This window comes from Salvelinus alpinus, chromosome 23, assembly GCF_045679555.1.
Source record: "Salvelinus alpinus chromosome 23, SLU_Salpinus.1, whole genome shotgun sequence".
Lineage (NCBI taxonomy): Eukaryota > Metazoa > Chordata > Actinopteri > Salmoniformes > Salmonidae > Salvelinus > Salvelinus alpinus.
The window spans coordinates 7,897,375-7,921,235 of NC_092108.1; the positions used below are offsets into that span (position 1 = coordinate 7,897,375).

Consider the following 23,861-nt stretch of genomic DNA (forward strand, 5'->3'; position numbering starts at 1 on the left):
CCATCACATTCCCCTGCTGCTACCACTCTACACTGCTACGCTAGCCCTGTCCCATCACATCCCCCTGCTGCTACCATTCTACACTGCTACGCTAGCCCTGTCCCATCACATCCCCCTGCTGCTACCACTCTACACTGCTACGCTAGCCCTGTCACCTCCCCCTGCTGCTACCACTCTACACTGCTACGCTAGCCCTGTCCCGTCACCTCCCCCTGCTGCTACCACTCTACACTGCTACGCTAGCCCTGTCCCATCACATTCCCTGCTGCTACCACTATACACTGCTACGCTAGCCCTGTCCCATCACATCCCCCTGCTGCTACCACTCTACCCTGCTACGCTAGCCCTGTCCCATCACATCCCCCTGCTGCTACCACTCTACACTGCTACGCTAGCCCTGTCCCGTCACCTCCCCCTGCTGCTACCACTCTACACTGCTACGCTAGCCCTGTCCAGTCACATCCCCCTGCTGCTACCACTCTACACTGCTACGCTAGCCCTGTCCTGTCACATCCCCCTGCTGCTACCACTCTACACTGCTACGCTAGCCCTGTCCCGTCACCTCCCCCTGCTGCTACCACTCTACACTGCTACGCTAGCCCTGTCCCGTCACATCCCCCTGCTGCTACCACTCTACACTGCTACGCTAGCCCTGTCCCGTCACCTCCCCCTGCTGCTACCACTCTACACTGCTACGCTAGCCCTGTCCAGTCACATCCCCCTGCTGCTACCACTCTACACTGCTACGCTAGCCCTGTCCCGTCACCTCCCCCTGCTGCTACCACTTACACTGCTACGCTAGCCCTGTCCTGTCACATCCCCCTGCTGCTACCACTCTACACTGCTACGCTAGCCCTGTCCCGTCACCTCCCCCTGCTGCTACCACTCTACACTGCTACGCTAGCCCTGTCCCATCACATCCCCCTGCTGCTACCACTCTACACTACTACGCTAGCCCAGTCCCGTCACATCCCCCTGCTGCTACCACTCTACCCTGCTACGCTAGCCCTGTCCCGTCACCTCCCCCTGCTGCTACCACTCTACACTGCTACGCTAGCCCTGTCACCTCCCCCTGCTGCTACCACTCTACACTGCTACGCTAGCCCTGTCACCTCCCCCTGCTGCTACCACTCTACACTGCTACGCTAGCCCTGTCCCGTCACCTCCCCCTGCTGCTACCACTCTACACTGCTATGCTAGCCCTGTCCCATCACATCCCCCTGCTGCTACCACTCTACACTGCTACGCTAGCCCTGTCCCGTCACCTCCCCCTGCTGCTACCACTTACACTGCTACGCTAGCCCTGTCCCATCACATCCCCCTGCTGCTACCACTCTACACTGCTACGCTAGCCCTGTCCCATCACATCCCCCTGCTGCTACCACTCTACACTGCTACGCTAGCCCTGTCCCGTCACCTCCCCCTGCTGCTACCACTTACACTGCTACGCTAGCCCTTTCCCATCACATCCCCCTGCTGCTACCACTCTACACTGCTACGCTAGCCCTGTCCCGTCCCATCCCCCTGCTGCTACCACTCTACACTGCTACGCTAGCCCTGTCACCTCCCCCTGCTGCTACCACTCTACACTGCTACGCTAGCCCTGTCCCGTCACATCCCCCTGCTGCTACCACTCTACACTGCTACGCTAGCCCTGTCCCGTCACCTCCCCCTGCTGCTACCACTTACACTGCTACGCTAGCCCTGTCCCATCACATCCCCCTGCTGCTACCACTCTACACTGCTACGCTAGCCCTGTCCCGTCCCATCCCCCTGCTGCTACCACTCTACACTGCTACGCTAGCCCTGTCACCTCCCCCTGCTGCTACCACTCTACACTGCTACGCTAGCCCTGTCCCATCACATCCCCCTGCTGCTACCACTCTACACTGCTACGCTAGCCCTGTCCCGTCACCTCCCCCTGCTGCTACCACTTACACTGCTACGCTAGCCCTGTCCCATCACATCCCCCTGCTGCTACCACTCTACACTGCTACGCTAGCCCTGTCCCGTCCCATCCCCCTGCTGCTACCACTCTACACTGCTACGCTAGCCCTGTCACCTCCCCCTGCTGCTACCACTCTACACTGCTACGCTAGCCCTGTCCCGTCACATCCCCCTGCTGCTACCACTCTACACTGCTACGCTAGCCCTGTCCCGTCACCTCCCCCTGCTGCTACCACTCTACCCTGCTACGCTAGCCCTGTCCCATCACATCCCCCTGCTGCTACCACTCTACCCTGCTACGCTAGCCCTGTCCCATTCCCCTGCTGCTACCACTCTACACTGCTACGCTAGCCCTGTCCCGTCACCTCCCCCTGCTGCTACCACTCTACACTGCTACGCTAGCCCTGTCCCATCACATTCCCTGCTGCTACCACTCTACACTGCTACGCTAGCCCTGTCCCATCACATCCCCCTGCTGCTACCACTCTACCCTGCTACGCTAGCCCTGTCCCGTCACATCCCCCTGCTGCTACCACTCTACACTGCTACGCTAGCCCTGTCACGTCACATTCCCCTGCTGCTACCACTCTACACTGCTACGCTAGCCCTGTCCCGTCACATCCCCCTGCTGCTACCACTCTACACTGCTACGCTAGCCCTGTCCCATCACATTCCCCTGCTGCTACCACTCTACACTGCTACGCTAGCCCTGTCCCATCACATTCCCCTGCTGCTACCACTCTACACTGCTACGCTAGCCCTGTCCCATCACATCCCCCTGCTGCTACCATTCTACACTGCTACGCTAGCCCTGTCCCATCACATCCCCCTGCTGCTACCACTATACACTGCTACGCTAGCCCTGTCCCGTCACATCCCCCTGCTGCTACCACTCTACCCTGCTACGCTAGCCCTGTCCCGTCACCTCCCCCTGCTGCTACCACTATACACTGCTACGCTAGCCCTGTCCCATCACATCCCCCTGCTGCTACCACTCTACACTGCTACGCTAGCCCTGTCCCATCACATCCCCCTGCTGCTACCACTATACACTGCTACGCTAGCCCTGTCCCATCACATCCCCCTGCTGCTACCACTCTACCCTGCTACGCTAGCCCTGTCCCATCACATCCCCCTGCTGCTACCACTCTACACTGCTACGCTAGCCCTGTCCCGTCACCTCCCCCTGCTGCTACCACTCTACACTGCTACGCTAGCCCTGTCCAGTCACATCCCCCTGCTGCTACCACTCTACACTGCTACGCTAGCCCTGTCCTGTCACATCCCCCTGCTGCTACCACTCTACACTGCTACGCTAGCCCTGTCCCGTCACCTCCCCCTGCTGCTACCACTCTACACTGCTACGCTAGCCCTGTCCCGTCACATCCCCCTGCTGCTACCACTCTACACTGCTACGCTAGCCCTGTCCCGTCACCTCCCCCTGCTGCTACCACTCTACACTGCTACGCTAGCCCTGTCCAGTCACATCCCCCTGCTGCTACCACTCTACACTGCTACGCTAGCCCTGTCCCGTCACCTCCCCCTGCTGCTACCACTTACACTGCTACGCTAGCCCTGTCCTGTCACATCCCCCTGCTGCTACCACTCTACACTGCTACGCTAGCCCTGTCCCGTCACCTCCCCCTGCTGCTACCACTCTACACTGCTACGCTAGCCCTGTCCCATCACATCCCCCTGCTGCTACCACTCTACACTACTACGCTAGCCCAGTCCCGTCACATCCCCCTGCTGCTACCACTCTACCCTGCTACGCTAGCCCTGTCCCGTCACCTCCCCCTGCTGCTACCACTCTACACTGCTACGCTAGCCCTGTCACCTCCCCCTGCTGCTACCACTCTACACTGCTACGCTAGCCCTGTCACCTCCCCCTGCTGCTACCACTCTACACTGCTACGCTAGCCCTGTCCCGTCACCTCCCCCTGCTGCTACCACTCTACACTGCTATGCTAGCCCTGTCCCATCACATCCCCCTGCTGCTACCACTCTACACTGCTACGCTAGCCCTGTCCCGTCACCTCCCCCTGCTGCTACCACTTACACTGCTACGCTAGCCCTGTCCCATCACATCCCCCTGCTGCTACCACTCTACACTGCTACGCTAGCCCTGTCCCATCACATCCCCCTGCTGCTACCACTCTACACTGCTACGCTAGCCCTGTCCCGTCACCTCCCCCTGCTGCTACCACTTACACTGCTACGCTAGCCCTTTCCCATCACATCCCCCTGCTGCTACCACTCTACACTGCTACGCTAGCCCTGTCCCGTCCCATCCCCCTGCTGCTACCACTCTACACTGCTACGCTAGCCCTGTCACCTCCCCCTGCTGCTACCACTCTACACTGCTACGCTAGCCCTGTCCCGTCACATCCCCCTGCTGCTACCACTCTACACTGCTACGCTAGCCCTGTCCCGTCACCTCCCCCTGCTGCTACCACTTACACTGCTACGCTAGCCCTGTCCCATCACATCCCCCTGCTGCTACCACTCTACACTGCTACGCTAGCCCTGTCCCGTCCCATCCCCCTGCTGCTACCACTCTACACTGCTACGCTAGCCCTGTCACCTCCCCCTGCTGCTACCACTCTACACTGCTACGCTAGCCCTGTCCCATCACATCCCCCTGCTGCTACCACTCTACACTGCTACGCTAGCCCTGTCCCGTCACCTCCCCCTGCTGCTACCACTTACACTGCTACGCTAGCCCTGTCCCATCACATCCCCCTGCTGCTACCACTCTACACTGCTACGCTAGCCCTGTCCCGTCCCATCCCCCTGCTGCTACCACTCTACACTGCTACGCTAGCCCTGTCACCTCCCCCTGCTGCTACCACTCTACACTGCTACGCTAGCCCTGTCCCGTCACATCCCCCTGCTGCTACCACTCTACACTGCTACGCTAGCCCTGTCCCGTCACCTCCCCCTGCTGCTACCACTCTACACTGCTACGCTAGCCCTGTCCTGTCACCTCCCCCTGCTGCTACCACTCTACACTGCTACGCTAGCCCTGTCCCGTCACATCCCCCTGCTGCTACCACTCTACACTGCTACGCTAGCCCTGTCACATCCCCCTGCTGCTACCACTCTACACTGCTACGCTAGCCCTGTCACCTCCCCCTGCTACTATCATGTTAGGCTGTTACTCTAGTCATGTCACCTCCCCCTGCTACTATCACCTCCCTCCCTCCCTCCCTCTCTCGCTCCCACCCTCCCTCTCTTTCTCTCTCTCTCCCTCCCTCTCTTTCTCCCTCCATCCATCCCTCCCTCTCCCTCCCCCGCTCCCTCCCTCCCTCCCTCTCTCGCTCCCACCCTCCCTCTCTTTCTCTCTCCCTCCCTCCCTCCATCCCTCCCTCCCTCTCCCCCGCTCTCTCCCTCCCCCGCTCTCTCCCTCCCTCCCTCCCTCCCTACCTCATACCACAAAGAAGACAAAGTTGAAGCTTCCCATTGAAAAACAGCTGCTGCTTAATTTGTATGTTGAATAACAGTTAGTGGTATGCAGGGTGGTATGCTGCTGGCTGTAATTTGTTGACTGTCGGCTACGCTTGGTACGACAGCGTAGAATACCGAACACATTAAGGTCACGTCCCAGATGACACTCTATTCCCTACATAGTGCACTAGTTTAGACCAGAGCCCTATTCCCTACATAGTGCACTAGTTTAGACCAGAGCCCTATTCCCTACATAGTGCACTAGTTTAGACCAGAGCCCTATTCCCTACATAGTGCACTACTTTAGACCAGAGCCCTATTCCCTACATAGTGCACTACTTTAGACCAGAGCCCTATTCCCTACATAGTGCACTACTTTAGACCAGAGCCCTATTCCCTACATAGTGCACTAGTTTAGACCAGAGCCCTATTCCCTACATAGTGCACTAGTTTAGACCAGATCCCTATTCCCTACATAGTGCACTAGTTTAGACCAGAGCCCTATTCCCTACATAGTGCACTAGTTTAGACCAGAGCCCTATTCCCTACATAGTGCACTAGTTTAGACCAGAGCCCTATTCCCTACATAGTGCACTAGTTTAGACCAGAGCCCTATTCCCTACATAGTGCACTAGTTTAGACCAGAGCCCTATTCCCTACATAGTGCACTAGTTTAGACCAGAACCCTATTCCCTACATAGTGCACTAGTTTAGACCAGAGCCCTATTCCCTACATCTAACACTTAAATAAGTATGTATATATTATGATCACCTTATTTAGATTATAGATTAAACACAATGCTGAAGATATCCTTATATATCGTAACTGATAAGCTCTGTTTTGTGTTTTGAGAGACATAGAGAAAGAGAGGGAGAGAAGGAGAGGGAGAGAAAGAGAGGGAGAGAGTGAGAGAGCGAATGAGAGAGCGAGAGAGACATGTTTTGTGGAACGAACGGATCACGCTATTTTGAATGGGGAGGAATGCAAATGTGATGACACGGCTGAGACGAGGAAGGAAAGAGGAAGGAGGGAGGAAGAGATGTGGAGAGAGGAAGGAGAGAGGAAGGAGAGAGGAAGGAGAGGAAGAGATGTGGAGAGAGGAAGGAGAGAGGAAGAGACGTGGAGAGAGGAAGAGAGAGGAAGGAGGGAGGAAGAGACGTGGAGAGAGGAAGAGACGTGGAGAGAGGAAGGAGAGAGGAAGAGACGTGGAGAGAGGAAGAGAGAGAGGAAGGAGGGAGGAAGAGACGTGGAGAGAGGAAGGAGGGAGGAAGGAGAGAGGAAGAGACGTGGAGAGAGGAAGGAGAGAGGAAGGAAGGAGAGAGGAAGGAAGGAGGAAGAGATGTGGAGAGAGGAAGGAGAGAGGAAGGAGAGGAAGAGACGTGGAGAGAGGAAGAGATGTGGAGAGAGGAAGGAGAGAGGAAGAGATGTGGAGAGAGGAAGGAGAGAGGAAGAGAGAGAGGAAGGAGGGAGGAAGAGATGTGGAGAGAGGAAGAGATGTGGAGAGAGGAAGGAGAGAGGAAGAGACGTGGAGAGAGGAAGGAGAGAGGAAGGAGAGAGGAAGAAGGGAGGAAGAGACGTGGAGAGAGGAAGGAGAGAGGAAGAGACCTGGAGAGAGGAAGGAGAGAGGAAGAGACGTGGAGAGAGGAAGGAGAGAGGAAGAGACGTGGAGAGAGGAAGGAGAGAGGAAGAGACGTGGAGAGAGGAAGGAGAGAAGAATAGATGTGGAGAGAGGAAGGAGAGAGGAAGAGACGTGGAGCGAGGAAGGAGAGAGGAAGAGACGTGGAGAGAGGAAGGAGAGAGGAAGGAGAGGAAGAGACGTGGAGAGAGGAAGGAGAGAGGAAGGAGAGGAAGAGACGTGGAGAGAGGAAGGAGAGAGGAAGAGACGTGGAGAGAGGAAGGAGAGAGGAAGGAGGGAGGAAGAGATGTGGAGAGAGGAAGGAGAGAGGAAGGAGAGAGGAAGAGACGTGGAGAGAGGAAGGAGAGAGGAAGAGACGTGGAGAGAGGAAGAGACGTGGAGAGAGGAAGGAGAGAGGAAGAGACGTGGAGAGAGGAAGGAGAGAGGAAGAGACGTGGAGAGAGGAAGGAGAGAGGAAGAGACGTGGAGAGAGGAAGGAGAGAGGAAGGAGAGGAAGAGACGTGGAGAGAGGAAGGAGAGAGGAAGAGACGTGGAGAGAGGAAGAGACGTGGAGAGAGGAAGGAGAGAGGAAGAGACGTGGAGAGAGGAAGGAGAGAGGAAGAGACGTGGAGAGAGGAAGGAGAGAGGAAGGAGTGTTTTTGATTGACAGAGAGAAACAAGCTGAGATGGTGCTTATTCTTGCTCTCCTTCCTCTCTCCTTCCCTTGTTCATTTCCTTCATTCATCTCTCCTCCATGCTGAGGCAGGCAAGGCCACAGAGTTACTGAAGCATAGCACTGTATCTCTCTCACACACACACACACACACACACACACACACACACACACACACACACACACACACACACACACACACACACACACACACACACACACACACACACACACACACACACACACACACACACACACACACACACACACACACACACACACACACACACAGGATGTGAGTTGAGTGGAGTTGGGAGTAAGAAGAGCGAGGAACGGAGCGTACGTAATTTGCAGTACATGTTCTGCCAAACATTTTTTCCATTTCCTCCATCACTGTTCTTTTAATTAGGCCTGTTCTGTGGTATTTATCCCCACCAGAGATGTTGACAGGAGTACCAACAAATAGGTCACACAGCCTGTGTCACTGTCGGCAAGACAACCAATAAAACACATTCAGCAAGCGGCAGAGACGTTTTGACTACTATGCAGGTTATTGTTAAAAACATAGAGGAGTCTAAGTTTGTAACAGTGCTAAAGTTGTAAAACTGTAAAAACGTCACAGAACCAGTTACGACCAGTTACGGCCAGTTACGACCAGTTACGACCAGTTACGGCCAGTTACGACCAGTTACGACCAGTTACGACCAGTTACGGCCAGTTACGACCAGTTACGACCAGTTACGACCAGTTACGACCATCATCCATATACTAGAGAAATAAACGATGGGTTTTTAACACAACCGTCTCATATCATCAGGTAGGGGCTGGTCCAGTAGCCAACGACATGCTGTTGAAATGTTGATAGCCTACGTCAAAACCAAATGGTACGTAGTCACTAAAGTAGATGTGGTGGGGGGGTTGTTAAATTATATCTTTAAACAAAAAAATAAAATAAATGGAGGGAATTTGGAGCGGCAGTTTTGTCTTCTTGTGAGCGCTGAGCGATTTGTAGCGGAGCTTAAGAGGTGTGTGAAGACAGCTCCATGAGTGACGAGTGGGATTTACAGCTGCTCACATAGCCTGACACACACGCACACGCACACGCACACACGCACGCACACACACACACACACACACGCACGCAAGCACACACACACACACGCACACACACACACACACACACGTGTCAGGCCTGCTGAAGGGTAAAGCGTTGATCGTAGTGGGACTAGGTTCTAGTAGTGATCTCTGGCCCTGGTAATGATCGCAGTAGGACTGTACTGGTTAAGTACACTGAGCGGACAAAACATTAAGAACACCTGTTCTTTCCCTGACATAGACTGATCAGGTGTCACGACTTCCGCCGAAGTCGGTCCCTCTCCTTGTTCGGGCGGCGGTCGACGTCACCGACCTTCTAGCCATCGCTGATCCATTTTTCATTTTCCATTGGTTTTGTTTTGTCTTCCATCACACCTGGTTCCAATCTCACCAATGACATGTTGTGTATTTAACCCTCTGTTTCCCCTCATGTCCTTGTCGGTGATTGTTTGTTGTATGTGTTGTGTTCTAGTTATGTTCTGGTGTGCGATGGGTTTTGCACCCTCCTATTTTGTATATGTTGGTTTTCTGAGTTGTTTGTATATTCATTAAACTGCTCCGTTTATACCTAGTTTACTCTCCCATGTCTGACTTCCCTGCCACCAGCACGCATCCATTACACCAGGTGAATCCAGGTGAATCCAGGTGAAAGCTATGATCCCTTATTGATGTCACTTTGTTAAATCCAGAGCTATAGTAGTTAGAGTGTTGGGCCAGTAATCTAAAGGTTATTCATGTCTGAATTTAATTAACCCTATCCTAAACCTTAACCAATCAGAATTAATGTCTGAATTTATCCTATCCCAAACCTTAACCCTGAACATAACCAATCAGAATTAATATCTGAACTAAATTAATCCTATCCTAAACCTTAATCCTGACCATAACCAATCAGAATTCATGTCTGAACTTAATTAATCCTATCCTAAACCTTAACCCTGAACATAACCAATCAGAATTCATGTCTGAACTTAATTAATCCTATCCTAAAACTTAATCCTGAACATAACCAATCAGAATTAATATCTGAATTGAATTAATACTATCCTAAACCTTAATTCTGAACATAACCAATCAGAATTCATGTCTGAACTTAATTAATCCTATCCTAAACCTTAACCAATCAGAATTAATGTCTGAATTGAATGAATCCTATCCTAAACCTTAATCCTGTACATAACCAATCAGAATTAATTTCTAAACATAATTCATCCTAACATAACCAATCAGAATGAATCCTATCTTAAACCTTAACCCTGTATGGGTGGTCCTGGGAATCGAACCCCCTATCCTGCCATTTCAAGCAGCATGCTCTACCAGCTGAGCTACAGAGGACGTGAGACTGGGATATTTTGTTGACTGCTCTAGTAATACCGTAGTATCCTAAGGTGAGTTAACGTGTCTTCCTCATCCATGAAGTCTTGCTCCACATCGAGGTATTGGCGCTCGGTAAATAAGGGTTAAACACTGAGCTTCACTACGGCACTAAGATCCCACCTGGGATGTGAACCGGCAACTCTGCCGGTGATTCACTAAACGCTACGACTAACCGTGAAAACACAGGAATCAAGGAACGAACACACACACACAACCGCATCTCAGCTCATCAATATTACTGCTGGCATTCTCTAGCCAAGGACTTCTAGTGGGCTTAGCAGAGGGAGAGAGGGAGAGAGAGAGGGGGAGAGAGAGAGAGAGACATAGAGAGAGAGAGACATAGAGAGAGACAGAGAGAGAGAGAGAGAGAGAGAGAGACAGAGAGAGAGAGAGACAGAGAGAGAGAGAGAGAGAGAGAGAGAGGGAGAGAGAGCGAGAGGGCGAGAGGGAGAGAGATCGAGAGGGCGAGAGATCGAGAGGGCGAGAGAGAGAGAGAGAGAGAGAGAGAGAGAGAGAGAGAGAGAGAGAGAGAGAGAGAGAGAGAGAGAGAGAGAGAGAGCGAGAGAGAGAGAGAGACACAGAGCGAGAGAGAGAGACAGAGTGATAGAGAGAGACAGAGAGAGAGAGAGAGAGAGAGAGAGAGAGAGAGAGAGAGAGAGAGAGAGAGCGAGAGAGAGAACAATGTATAAATGAGATGCTATACGGTCGGGGGGCAACAAGGGTGTCGAGACAAGGAACAAAACAAACGCGTGTTCACGCAACTTAATTCCCTGAGCACAAACCAAAGGTCCCCTCGTGTTTAAAGATATTCATGAATCTGCAAATCCTTAGGGTTACAATCTCTCTCTATTTCTTAACTTAGGGCTGTTCGTGTTCATCTCCCTGCATTAATGCAACATGGGTAAATCGGTTTTGGTGGCAGAGAGATAGAGAGAGAGCGAGAGCGAGAGCGAGAGAGAGAGAGAGAGAATATATATAATTTATGAACAGGGGTAACAAGGCAGTGTAGTAACATGTATTAACCCTCAGCCACAAAGGAACAGGATCGATCCCACTAAGCCCTTCTGATGTAAAACATACATGAAATATTTAACAGCTGTTAGCATTAGCATAAAACCTGGTTGCAGTACAATAATCCCTGAGGGGATAAGGCTCCGAGTGCAATTGGGAGTCAAGTGACACAGGTTAAGAGGAAGAGGAAGAGGAAGGGAGGGGGAGAAACATTTAAAGAAGAAGAGAATGATTGTGATAAATAAATGTAGTAGTGAACACAGACACATTTCCACATCTGTTCCCTGCTCTAGTGGTAAGGAAAGGGTAGATGTTTGAGAATGGTAGAGAAGTAGAGAGAGAGAGAGAGAGAATGAGCGAGGAAAGGAGGTACAGAGAGGAGGGGAATGAGAGAGAGAGAGAGAGAGAGAACAAGAGAGGAAAGGAGGTACAGAGAGGAGGGGAATGAGAGAGAGAGAGAGAGAGAGAGAGAGAGAACAAGAGAGGAAAGGAGGTACAGAGAGGAGGGGAATGAGAGAGCGAGAGAGGAAATGAAGAGAAAAAAAGAGAGGGATCAAGAGAACGATGGACTGAAAACGAGAGATTGAGACAAAGAGGAAAAACACAAGAGAGCGTTGGAGGACAGTACCTGAGCCTCAGGCAGGGCTACGTCCATGATGTTGGGCTGACCGCGGGGCTCCCCGTTCTCCAGCCTGGAGAAGATGACCTGGTAGCCCCTGATTTGGCCGTGCTGCTTCCCTGGCAGAGGGGCCTTCCACGTTACCCTGATGGCTGTAGAGTTCACAGCTTCTACCTCCAGCTTCCTGGGAGGGGCACCTGGCACTGTGGTGGTGGGGGGGGGGGGGGAGGGAGGGAGAGAGAGAGGAGGGAAAAAAGCAAGTGTTATACATCAGAGAACAGGTAAAGAAAACGCCAAGGGGTCTGGTGATTTTGAGCACTGGAGAAGGAGAATGCGCTGGAGGTGAACCGACAACTAGATAAGTTAGCTACCAATCTAAGATCCCAACTTTACTAATGTATACGAGTGTCTGTTTGTTCAGGAAGTGCCTGAGGTCTCTGGTCCCAAACTGGTCACTGGGGGAACGTCATGATAGGAGGGGCGTTGGTGCATTGACTTCACACACTCAATAATTATCTTAAAGGGAAAATCCACACTTTTGGTCATTTTTTTAAATTAATCCCAAAATGTTTTGTATGTCAGCAGTCAAGTTTTAAAGATATTGGACTTTGAAGAAGCAAAGTGCGAAGAAGCAAAGTGTCACCGACCACATTATCATGATGCAAAATTCATCATGTCATTTGTTTCACTACTTCACAGGAGAAGCAATGATTGGCTGAGCTAATGGATGCGTTGAACATGCCCAAGAGATGAGTTCTGATTGGCTTGCCAAGCTTTTTTTTTTTAAAGATATAACGTTAGCCATGGAGAACTACAAAAGCAGAGCTACTGCTCTCAATTATTTTATTTCAACTTTATTTAACTAAGCAAGTCAGCTAAGAACAAATTCTTATTTACAATGACAGACTAGGAACGGTGGGTTAACTGCCTTGTTCCGGGGCAGAACGACAGATTTTTACCTTGTCAGCTCGGGGGATTCAATCTTGCAACCTCTCGGTTACTAGTCCAACACTCTAACCAACAGGCTACCCCGCCACCCATTTACCAGGCGCTATCGACAAAGGTCAGTGGGAAAAGGTTGTGATGGACTACTTTCTACACATGGTCAGTGTGAACCTGGAGTGTCTTGTCACAATGGGCCAAACAAGCTGTAGCTATAAACAAAACGGACTGACTGGTCGTCTTCCTTAGTTGAAGTGGTTCCAGTCTGCCATGAAGAGTTCATCCATCTATACGGGTAAGAGTCTAGCTACAGTTTTCAGATATTATATTATTTCTAATTTTGTCAGAAAGTCATCTTCATTGCACGTTAAAGAGTACTGTTAGCTAGCTAGCTAAAATTAGCTTGCTGGCTCGCTAGTTAACGTGTAGCTACGATCTGTGTAGTAATATTATTAGTATCACAGAAAGCCTTGCCAGTTGTAGCCTAATGTTAGCTAGCTAGCTAACATTGATCCTAGTTGGTTAGCTTTAGCTACCTGCAGATTCATACTACAGTATTTAATGCATGGTGGCTAGCTATGACAATCCGTTTGTACTGTATGAGTTGGGATTATGGTTCATTGTTTAGCGAGCTAGCTACATGTCTAAACAAATGACTCCACGTCGCCAGATGTTTACATGACCCATCAAGTTAGCCAGGTGTGTCTGGGAGTGATTACGGCCATCGGTTGTATTTCATGAACATGTGGACATGTCTAGACAATATAGACCCCCCCCCCCCCCCCACTTAGCTAGATGTGGCTGGGGGTTATATAATTTATTTCACATGACCCATCAATTTAGACGAGTGTAATTGGGTAAGAATCATCTAATAATTATAAAATATTTATACAGTAATTTTATCCGTACACATTCTATTTTTGATATTATGCAAATATGCAAATAACTATTTCTCTGAACCATTTACATATTCTGTATCCTGTACATGTGACAAATAAACTTTGATTGTATTTGATATAGTGTGTGTTTACCAAAGACGGTAATGTAAAGAACAACATGACCTGCACCAAAGTCAGATTAGGATTTAGGACAAGGACTAGATAAGGTGTATTTTTACTACTACTTCTTGCTAGTACTTTCACCACTTTTAGTCTTGAAATCTTTGGTTGTTTACTACACTACCTTACTCACTCTGTTTAGCACATGGCCGCACATGTGAATCCTTAATGAGATGGGTGGAGCTAAAGCTTAAGAGGGTGTGAACGATGTTGAATGGGTGGAGACAAAAGAGAGCTCTCCAGTAGGTGTACCAAAACATTCAAGGGCCATTTTCTCAAAAGTGAGGTTACAAGTTTATCATCTTTCAAAGCAGAATTACTTTCCCATTGTTCCTTAACTGCAGTGTGTGATGTACTATTATCTAGCTCTGAGTCTCTACACTTATCCAATGTCAAAAACACAATTTCAAATGTTGCTACATAAGACTGAATCCAGGTGGTAAATGATTCATTTTAATGTGGCCAGATCTAAATGCGTTAATCATTTGATTTTTCCTATATTTAAAAAGCATTTTAGTCATTTCAAAAGGTGGCGTATTCCCCCACTATTGTTGAACAGGAACTAATTCAATATTATTTTTATTATATTGTCCTAATATTTGTACGCTGTACATGAGCTTGTGTCCTCAAAAGTGAGTACACCTCAGCAATGTAGAACAATTTTTTACCCAAAAAGGTGAGTTCCAGACCTTTCTAGAGCTATGCAGCGTTACTAGTTATTGTTTAATCTCAAGAGAAACCAGTGCTTTTGGGTATGTCTATTTAGGAGGAAATCAAAATGTTCCCATAACATTCAAGAGGTTTTTTAAAATGCGGCTAAATCCACAGAGGAATGCGTAAAGATCTGACTACTGCCCATAGGATGCCTCGTTACCGCCAGCCTAGTGTGTGTGTGTGTGTGTAAAACCTCTAATTACAGTGAGTATGCAATGAGCTGTGTAGCTGCAACTTCAAACACATTAATTATAGAGAGTTGCCTCCTAGGAACACTCCATCACGCTTCCAACAAAATAAAGAAGCGAGAAAAGAGAGGGAAGTGGAAAAAGAAGAAGTGACTAAGTGAGTTGTGTTCCAGTTTCCAGGGCTCAGAGGGAGAGGCAGACGGGAACTATGCATGAGGACACAACCACAGGACGAAGAGAGAGAGAGAGAGAGAGAGAGAGAGAGAGAGAGAGAGAGAGAGAGAGAGAGAGAGAGAGAGAGAGAGAGAGAGAGAGAGAGAGAGAGAGAGAGAGAGAGAGAGAGAGAGATAGAGAGAGAGAGAGAGAGAGAGAGAGAGAGATAGAAGGGATGGGGTAATAAAAGGAGTTGGCGTTGAGGGTGACGAGCCTTAACCCTGGATAGCAAGTCTGAAAGTCACTGAGGAAGGTCAACACAGAGAGAGGAACAGAAGGAAGAGATCACCAGTATAGAGAGTACAGGAAGAAAAGATGTGCAGCAGTACCTGTAGTAGAAACCAGAAGTGACACATAGAAACAAGTACAAACCAGTAGATACCAGAAGAGACCAGTAGAAACCAGTTAAGACCAATAGACACCAGTAGAGACAATTAGAGACCAATAGAGACCAGTATAGACCAGTAGAGACCAGTAGAGACCAGTAGAGACCAATAGAGACCAGTATAGACCAGTAGAGACAAGCAGAAACCAGTAGAAACCTGTAAAAATCAGTTAAGACCAATAGAGAACAATATAGACCAGTAGAGACGAATAGAGACCAGTAGAGACCAGTAGAGACCAATAGAGACCAGTAGAGACGAATAGAGACCAGTAGAGACCAGTAGAGACCAATAGTGACCAGTCAAAAATAGCATAAATCAGAAGAGACAAATCGAGACGGAGAAACCAGTAGAAAATAGTAGAAACCAGTAAAGACTAATAGAAACCAGTAGAGACCAGTAGAGACCAGTAGAAACCAGTAGAGACCAGCAGAAACCAGTAGAGACCAGCAGAAACCAGTAGAGACCAGCAGAAACCAGTAGAGACCAGCAGAAACCAGCAGAAACCAGTAGAGACCAGCAGAAACCAGTAGAGACCAGCAGAAACCAGTAGAGATCAGAAACTGTTAAAGACAAGGGACAAATAGAGAAGGGAAGATTACGGCAGGAAAGCCAAAGAGACGGACGGAAGGAGGAGTCAGTCGAGGTAGAAGAGCTTCACCCAGGGAGGACGACGGTACGACCCAGAACCCAACCTACCGTCTTCTTTAGTTTTGATCCTGACCGGAGCGCTCTCTGGGCCCGGGCCCACATCAGTGTGAGCTCTAACCCACACCTGGTACTCTGTCCACTTCTCCAGGCCCTCCAGCACATAACTAGAGGCGTCCGCTCCGATCCCCGACACATCATGGCGCTCGGGGTCCTCGCTGGCGCTGCCGGTGGACTGGTAGCTGACGGTGTACGCCACGATGGCGCCGTGGCGGGACGCAGCGGGCGGGGCCACCCAACTCACCTTGAGGGAGGTGGAGCTTAGACTGGACAGGTGCACCTCCTGAGGGGGGGCGGAGGGGGCTGTAGAGGGGGGAGGGGGGAGGGAACGAGCAGGGGAGGGAGGCATCAAGCTAAAATAATAACCCAACTAAAATAACAACATAACCAAGGATGGAAAGGGAGGGGCTACAGACTCTGGACTGAGAGATTGGTTCAATCAGATATAAAATGACTATGTCTGTTTTAATACGTAGATATATATAAATAAGGTGTGTGTGTGTGTGTGTGGCACATTGGTGGACTGATCACTGTGCCCTCAGCTGTATACTCGTCTCTATGAGTGATGTAAGAGACATGGCTGTGTGAGAGCGCAGAGGTCGCAATAACGCAGGCTTCTGCATTTCTCGCACAGAAAGGGAAAGGTAAAAACGCAAGGGGGGAAAAATAATCTTGTTGCGTTTTAAAAACGCAGGTCTAAAATGCTTCTTATAGCAACTTCTGCTTGGCTTCAGTCACGGGTTCATTCAGAATCGTTCATGTCAAAAGGACTAGTTCTGTAGCTCAGTTGCCCTTCTCCATTCCGATAAAAATATCTTCGCACTCGTCTTTTTTGACCAATCAAAACTCCCGCATTCACAAACAGACATTCTATCAGCGGACCTGATCACCTCTGCCTGACGTGTCCCGTCCCGTTGTAGTTTCTCCGACAGGAAGTTACAATGCAACATTAACTTGAAGCACAACATTAAGAAATGTAGCCAGCTACTTACTCCCTATGATAGACATTATGATGGCCATGCATCATGTGGCTGCTAGCCTAATATAAGCTCATTTACTTACAAAATGTGTGGCTGCTAGCCTAATATAAGCTCATTTACTTACAAAATGTGTGGCTGCTAGCCTAATATAAGCTCATTTACTTACAAAATGTGTGGCTGCTAGCCTAATATAAGCTCATTTACTTACAAAATGTGTGGCTGCTAGCCAAATAGCGTTGCACTTCTGTTGTCATCTGACGATGGTCTACGTTTTGAAAATACAAATTTCTGAAAGCTAATGCAACCCCCTGGTGTGTTAACACAGTGCCCCCTGGTGTGTTAACACAGTGCCCCCTGGTGTGTTAACACAGTGCCCCCTGGTGTGTTAACACAGTGCCCCCTGGTGTGTTAACACTGTCACTGTAACCTTGAGCTTGTAGTGTCAGCTAAGAGATATACCAGGTTTCACACACTCACCGACCTCGGTAGCACTTTACATTACAGCTCGGTAATAACATGGTAATAACGTGATAATAACGTGGTACAGTGGTTCCTCCTTTAAAAGTTGCGTCATACTGCGGTACACCTTGCGTGCTGCTGCAGCATTCTGTGGCACGTCATTTAATTCTCAGCCATTTCTTCTGTTACTGCAAGTAATTGCTAGTTTGACCACCAGAGGGCATCTTTGAGAAGCATTTGATAGTATTCCGTATTGGCATTACTAGAAAATGTTAACACTTTTTTTGTAATAACATAGTATATGGGATTGATTTTAAGAAATTTGGCTTAATTAATTTGATTAATATTATGGTGTTTCTATTTCAGAGGAAAAACGACAAATGAAACCCTCAGGGTTTCCTTTAGGATGGAATGGAAAATATGGCGCTGTACAACGTGATGGTCGGGAGTAGGCTACAGGACTGTACAACGTGACGGTCGGGAGTAGGCTACAGGATTGGAGGATTCTACATTGTTTGCCTTCATTAGACAACTTTGTTCCAATATTTCTTTAAATCAGTGATATTTATTCCCATAGTAATTCGTCATGGATCCATAACTAAATCAACATCTGCATTTTGAAAGAGTATTTTTTTATCATTATTTTATTAACGAAATGTGTTTATTTGTTTATTAGGCTACTGTGCAGTCTACAGTACATACTGTAGTAAACATGGGAAAGTGCCTAATTCCTTGCATAAGGGAGAGCAGGCCAATTCTGTACTACATAATGCAGGGAACCCTGGAGACTGGTGTTATTTCATAGTTGTGATGTCTTCACTATTATTCAACATTGTAGAAAATAGTAAAAATAAAGAAAAATCCTGGAATGAGTAGCTGTGTCCAAACTTTTGACTGGTACTTGCTTAATTAATTAGATTAATATTATGGCGTTTCTACTCCATGAAAAATGAAAAACCGTCTGGGTTTCCATTAGGATGGAACAGAATATATGGCGCTGTACAACGTGATGCTCATAAATTGAGAGCGTTGTCAGATTGTCAGTCTGTAAATTCAGACCGTTTCGCTCTCAGAGCGCACACTGGACGGTCGGGCCGAGGAGTAGGGTTGATTTGAGCGTTCTGGCCTTACAACGGCAGTCAAGCACCCAAGCTAACGTTGGCTAGCTTGCTAGCTACTTACAGACACAAATGAGACCACTCTGACCATTTTACTCACCCTAGCTGAGCTGGTAAGGTAGTTTTCGTGTTAACCAGAGCATTGGTGACTAACTGTTCTGATAATAACTAGCTCATTGTGTCCGCCGTGGAGCCCAGTTTCATAATATGACCATATTTCCCAGCTGCTTGCCGTCTTTTTGGCGTAATAGCGGGAAAAAAAACAGGCCTTATTTTAGTGCGTTTTTCAGCTCCTATTAGTTCTATTGAGCACCGTGGCACCAACTCGCCTTCCGAACGTTCTATTCCCAGTTCATTGTTCCACGTCACAATGCCTGCTTCGCTATTGTTGGCAATGAGACCTGCTCACGTTGTTTTATAGTTAAAATGTAAAAAAATATATATATATTGGAACTCTGCGGTCTTCCCATTGTTTCCTATGGGGGAAATATAGGCATGTCTGTCTATTTCGCCAAATATCTCGCAATGTGTATATTTAGATTTTTTCAAGCCATTTTAATCATGAGAATCTCCTCTTTCTAAGTATGTAAGCCTGGGCAGCTAGCTCGGTTGTCATCAAATATTAGCCCCAAAATACTTTTTTGCCCTTGGAACGCTGAGCTCCGCCCATTGTTTTCCTATGGAGAGGCATGCCGGTCTATTTCGCCAAATATCTCACGATGTATATTTTAGTCGGGCACCAATTTAAATCAGGAGAATCTCCTCTTTGTAAGTATGTAAGTCTGGTCAGCGAGCTCATTTGTCAGAGGTTTTTATTTTTTCCCTACTTTGTCATTACGCATAATAAAACAATACAATAATAACACAACAATACAATAATTCAACATAATCACAGTTGATACCATCGAGGAGCGGATATTTACTTCCAACACAAGTCGTTTTTTCCCAGTTTCGTCCGACGAACAGATTGTAGTGGTAACATAAAAAGGGATCCATTTTTTTTATGCCATTTAGGCAAAATGAAATTCTAAGCATCACTCCAGTCAAAACCGGCTCTGCGAACGTTCGATTCTATTCATTTGCTATGGGCTCGCGCTCGTGTTCCTGCTTAAGCCGTTTTTCAGCCTTGGGTGACTTTTGACTCGTTCTATTGTCCAGAGTGGTAAACACTGTTGAAGTGTATAATTGTAATACATACAGTACATGCAGACACAGCATCATTCAAAGAATGGAGTTTGATACACCTGGTATTGGATATGACTGAAAAAGAATGTCTCACAGAGATTCATACCTGAACTACACCTTTATTTGCCAAAGAAGAGTACATGATCAGTGATTATATTCAATGTACAGGCTACGATGTGGGGACCTCATGCGTGGTAATAACTACAGTACATGTATACAGGACTTGCATCCTTGGCACAATTAAAGTTATTATATTCTACTCTATCTATAGGCTTCATTAATGCCATTCAGACTTGAAGTTGATACAACAACTTTGATAGCTGAGGTTCATAGATTGGTATGAATATTAGTTCAGAAGCTAACGTTTTAGGGTCCGTACACAGATCGGCTACATACTGTAGCTAGCTACACATCCATAGGCATACAGTTATTTTTTATCCTCCACTACACAATAAGCAAGTAACTAGTGAGCTAACGTTAGCTATGTTAATTCAGCTGCAAGCTTATACAATTCTACATTTAATTTGCAGTAAATTCTTTAGCTAGCTAGATTCTTTACATCCACTGTTTCCCAAGACGACAGCCTGGTTTGCTGGTTTTCTCAGGAATCCCTAAAACATTAAACAACACGACTTACAATGTCATACTGTACTCATGTCATAACACCAGCTAGCTAGCTGGCTAATGTTAGCTAGTCAGTTAACTTGCTAATTCGCTATTTTCGTAAATTAACTTTTGACAAAAATATATGCACAATCGTTTGTCTCTACATTAACTAACATATTCCTCTCAAATGTACATTTTTAACTTGACTCGTTATGACGTTATAACTACTTACATGTGTTTCCCCCGTAATGTTTTGTCAGCCATCTTTGTTGAAGTCTGAAGAAAGCCACCAGGGACGGGTGGCTCGCGTCAAATTCGTCATCGGAACCACTCGATATGATTGATAATTTAAAAAACATTGGGACCCAAATGCATAATGAGTGCTCTAACTCCCCCTTGTGGTGGTCTGGAGCAATGACGCCGTGACGCAGGGTACCTCTAAGTCCCGCGGGTGTAACCACGCAACTTTTAAAGGAGGAAGTAATAAGGAGGAGTAATAACGTAATAACTAGGTCATCTCCTGTAATTACCATTAGTTACCAATAGTAGTTATCGGTGTAGGCCTTCATTGTAAATAAGAATTTGTTCTTAACTGACTTGCCTAGTTAAATAAAAGGTTAAAATAAATCCAAATAAGTAGTTTCCCACCAACCCCTTCCTATCATCTCAACTACACCTCTGGTCAACGAATGTCAAATCTTGGGTGCAAATTTTTTGAGTCAATAAAGAAACGTCTGATTGTGAACTGGGCTTTGTTTGTCCCTTGAGCACTTCCAGACATTACTAAAGGATACATCCACATGACAGGCTTATGGGGAATGGATATAACTGTAATTTAAAAAAATATATACAGTGGGGAGAACAAGTATTTGATACACTGACAATTTTGCAGGTTTTCCTACTTACAAAGCATGTAGAGGTCTGTAATTTTTATCATAGGTACACTTCAACTGTGAGAGACGGAATCTAAAACAAAAATCCCGAAAATCACATTGTATGATTTTTAAGTAATTAATTAGCATTTTATTGCATGACATAAGTATTTGATACATCAGAAAAGCAGAACTTAATATTTGGTACAGAATCCTTTGTTTGCAATTACAGAGATCATACGTTTCCTGTAGTTCTTGACCAGGTTTGCACACACTGCAGCAGGGATTTTGGCCCACTCCTCCATACAGACCTTCTCCAGATCCTTCAGGTTTCGGGGCTGTCGCTGGGCAATACGGACTTTCAGCTCCCTCCAAAGATTTTCTATTGGGTTCAGGTCTGGAGACTGGCTAGGCCACTCCAGGACCTTGAGATACTTCTTACGGAGCCACTCCTTAGTTGCCCTGGCTGTGTGTTTCGGGTCGTTGTCATGCTGGAAGACCCAGCCACGACCCATCATCAATGCTCTTACTGAGGGAAGGAGGTTGTTGGCTAAGATCTCGCAATACATGGCCCCATCCATCCTCCCCTCAATACGGTGCAGTCGTCCTGTCCCCTTTGCAGAAAAGCATCCCCAAAGAATGATGTTTCCACCTCCATGCTTCACGGTTGGGATGGTGTTCTTGGGGTTGTACTCATCCTTCTTCTTCCTCCAAACACGGCGAGTGGAGTTTAGACCAAAAAGCTCTATTTTTGAATCATCAGACCACATGACCTTCTCCCATTCCTCCTCTGGATCATCCAGATGGTCATTGGCAAACTTCAGACGGGCCTGGACATGCGCCTGCTTGAGCAGGGGGACCTTGCGTGCGCTGCAGGATTTTAATTCATGACGGCGTAGTGTGTTACTAATGGTTTTCTTTGAGACTGTGGTCCCAGCTCTCTTCAGGTCATTGACCAGGTCCTGCCGTGTAGTTCTGGGCTGATCCCTCACCTTCCTCATGATCATTGATGCCCCACGAGGTGAGATCTTGCATGGAGCCCCAGACCGAGTGTGATTGACCATCATCTTGAACTTCTTCTATTTTCTTCTATTTTCTAATAATTGCGCCAACAGTTGTTGCCTTCTCACCAAGCTGCTTGCCTATTGTCCTGTAGCCCATCCCAGCCTTGTACAGGTCTACAATTTATCCCTGATGTCCTTACACAGCTCTCTGGTCTTGGCCATTGTGGAGAGGTTGGAGTCTGTTTGATTGAGTGTGTGGACAGGTGTCTTTTATACAGGTAACGAGTTCAAACAGGTGCAGTTAATACAGGTAATGAGTGGAGAACAGGAGGGCTTCTTAAAGAAAAACTAACAGGTCTGTGAGAGCCGGAATTCTTACTGGTTGGTAGGTGATCAAATACTTATGTCATGCAATAAAATGCAAATTAATTACTTAAAAATCATACAATGTGATTTTCTGGATTTTTGTTTTAGATTCCGTCTCTCACAGTTGAAGTGTACCTATGATAAAAATGACAGACCTCTACATGCTTTGTAAGTAGGAAAACCTGCAAAATCGGCAGTGTATCAAATACTTGTTCTCCCCACTGTATATAATCATTTAACCTTTATTTAACTAGGCAAGTCAGTTAAGAACAAATTCTTATTTACAATGACGGCCTACCCCAGTCAAACCCGGACGACGCTGGGGACAATTATGGGCCGCCCTATGGTCACTCCGCCCTATGTTAACGAGCTGTAATGTAAAGTGCTCCGCAAACTTTTCCAGTTCAGTGAAAACAGTATGTTTGCTTTCCATCTCTAGCAGAAAACCTAATAAATTACATTGACCAACTCTCTACAGTCCAGAGGCATAGTCACAACATGTGGCTCGGGAATCACAATTAAAACAGGAATCCCAAATAACAAACACAACTACCACATGCACCTACAGTACTCAGGTTGATAACATAGTAGAAGAAACGATACAGAAGAAAGGATGGGAGAAAAGAGAAGCCGGGGGAGGGGGGGTCTGGGGAGGGGGTCGGGTGTTGCTGTCCTTTCTTTTAACAACTAGAGCAATGAATGAAAACAGGAAGTAGAATATTTATTTTCTTTACAAATAATCCTCAGAGCTGTACGAGATGAAACATCCCTAAATATAGAGGACTGTCAGGCGCTGGGCATCAGGCGCTGGGCATCAGGCGCCGGGCATCAGGCGCCGGGCATCAGGCGCCGGGCATCAGGCGCCGGGCGGGCTGGGAAGAGGAGGCTTTCACCAGGTGGTATTAAAACTGCCCAGAGCAGAGAGAGAGAATCTACCCCACTACAAAGACCCTGACGACCATGGTGACAGAGAAGGTAACACGGTGAATGAAAACAACTTTAGCTGTGTGTGTGTGTGTGTGTGTGTGTGTGTGTGTGTGTGTGTGTGTGTGTGTGTGTGTGTGTGTGTGTGTGTGTGTGAGCGTGTCTGACAAGACAACTGTAAGATCAAAGCGGCCTAAGGAGGAGAGGAGGAGAAAACAGAAACAGAGAGACAGAGAGAGTAAAATGGAACAGAGAAACAGGAAGCAGTAGAGCTCCCTCGTCCTCCTCCTCCCTCTTCCTCCACTCCCTCCTCCTCCTCCACCACCCTCTCCCTCCTCCTCCTCTCCTTCCTCCTC

At 47.8% G+C, this 23,861-nt stretch overlaps 1 protein-coding gene across 20 annotated transcripts in view; it reads right to left on the reverse strand.

The window, feature by feature from the left end:
* Positions 1–23,861, reverse strand: part of LOC139550147 (receptor-type tyrosine-protein phosphatase F) — a 498,277-nt gene that overhangs the window by 99,117 nt on the left and 375,299 nt on the right. For 12 of the 20 annotated variants that reach the window (XM_071360808.1, XM_071360813.1, XM_071360810.1 and 9 more), the window contains 2 exons: positions 15,983–16,294; positions 11,795–11,988 (listed from right to left, as the gene is read on the reverse strand). In XM_071360808.1, the coding sequence (XP_071216909.1) occupies positions 11,795–11,988; positions 15,983–16,294 (506 nt within the window). The remainder of the gene's footprint in view (positions 1–11,794; positions 11,989–15,982; positions 16,295–23,861) is intronic. The other 8 variants (XM_071360817.1, XM_071360818.1, XM_071360816.1 and 5 more) reach the window with 1 other exon arrangement.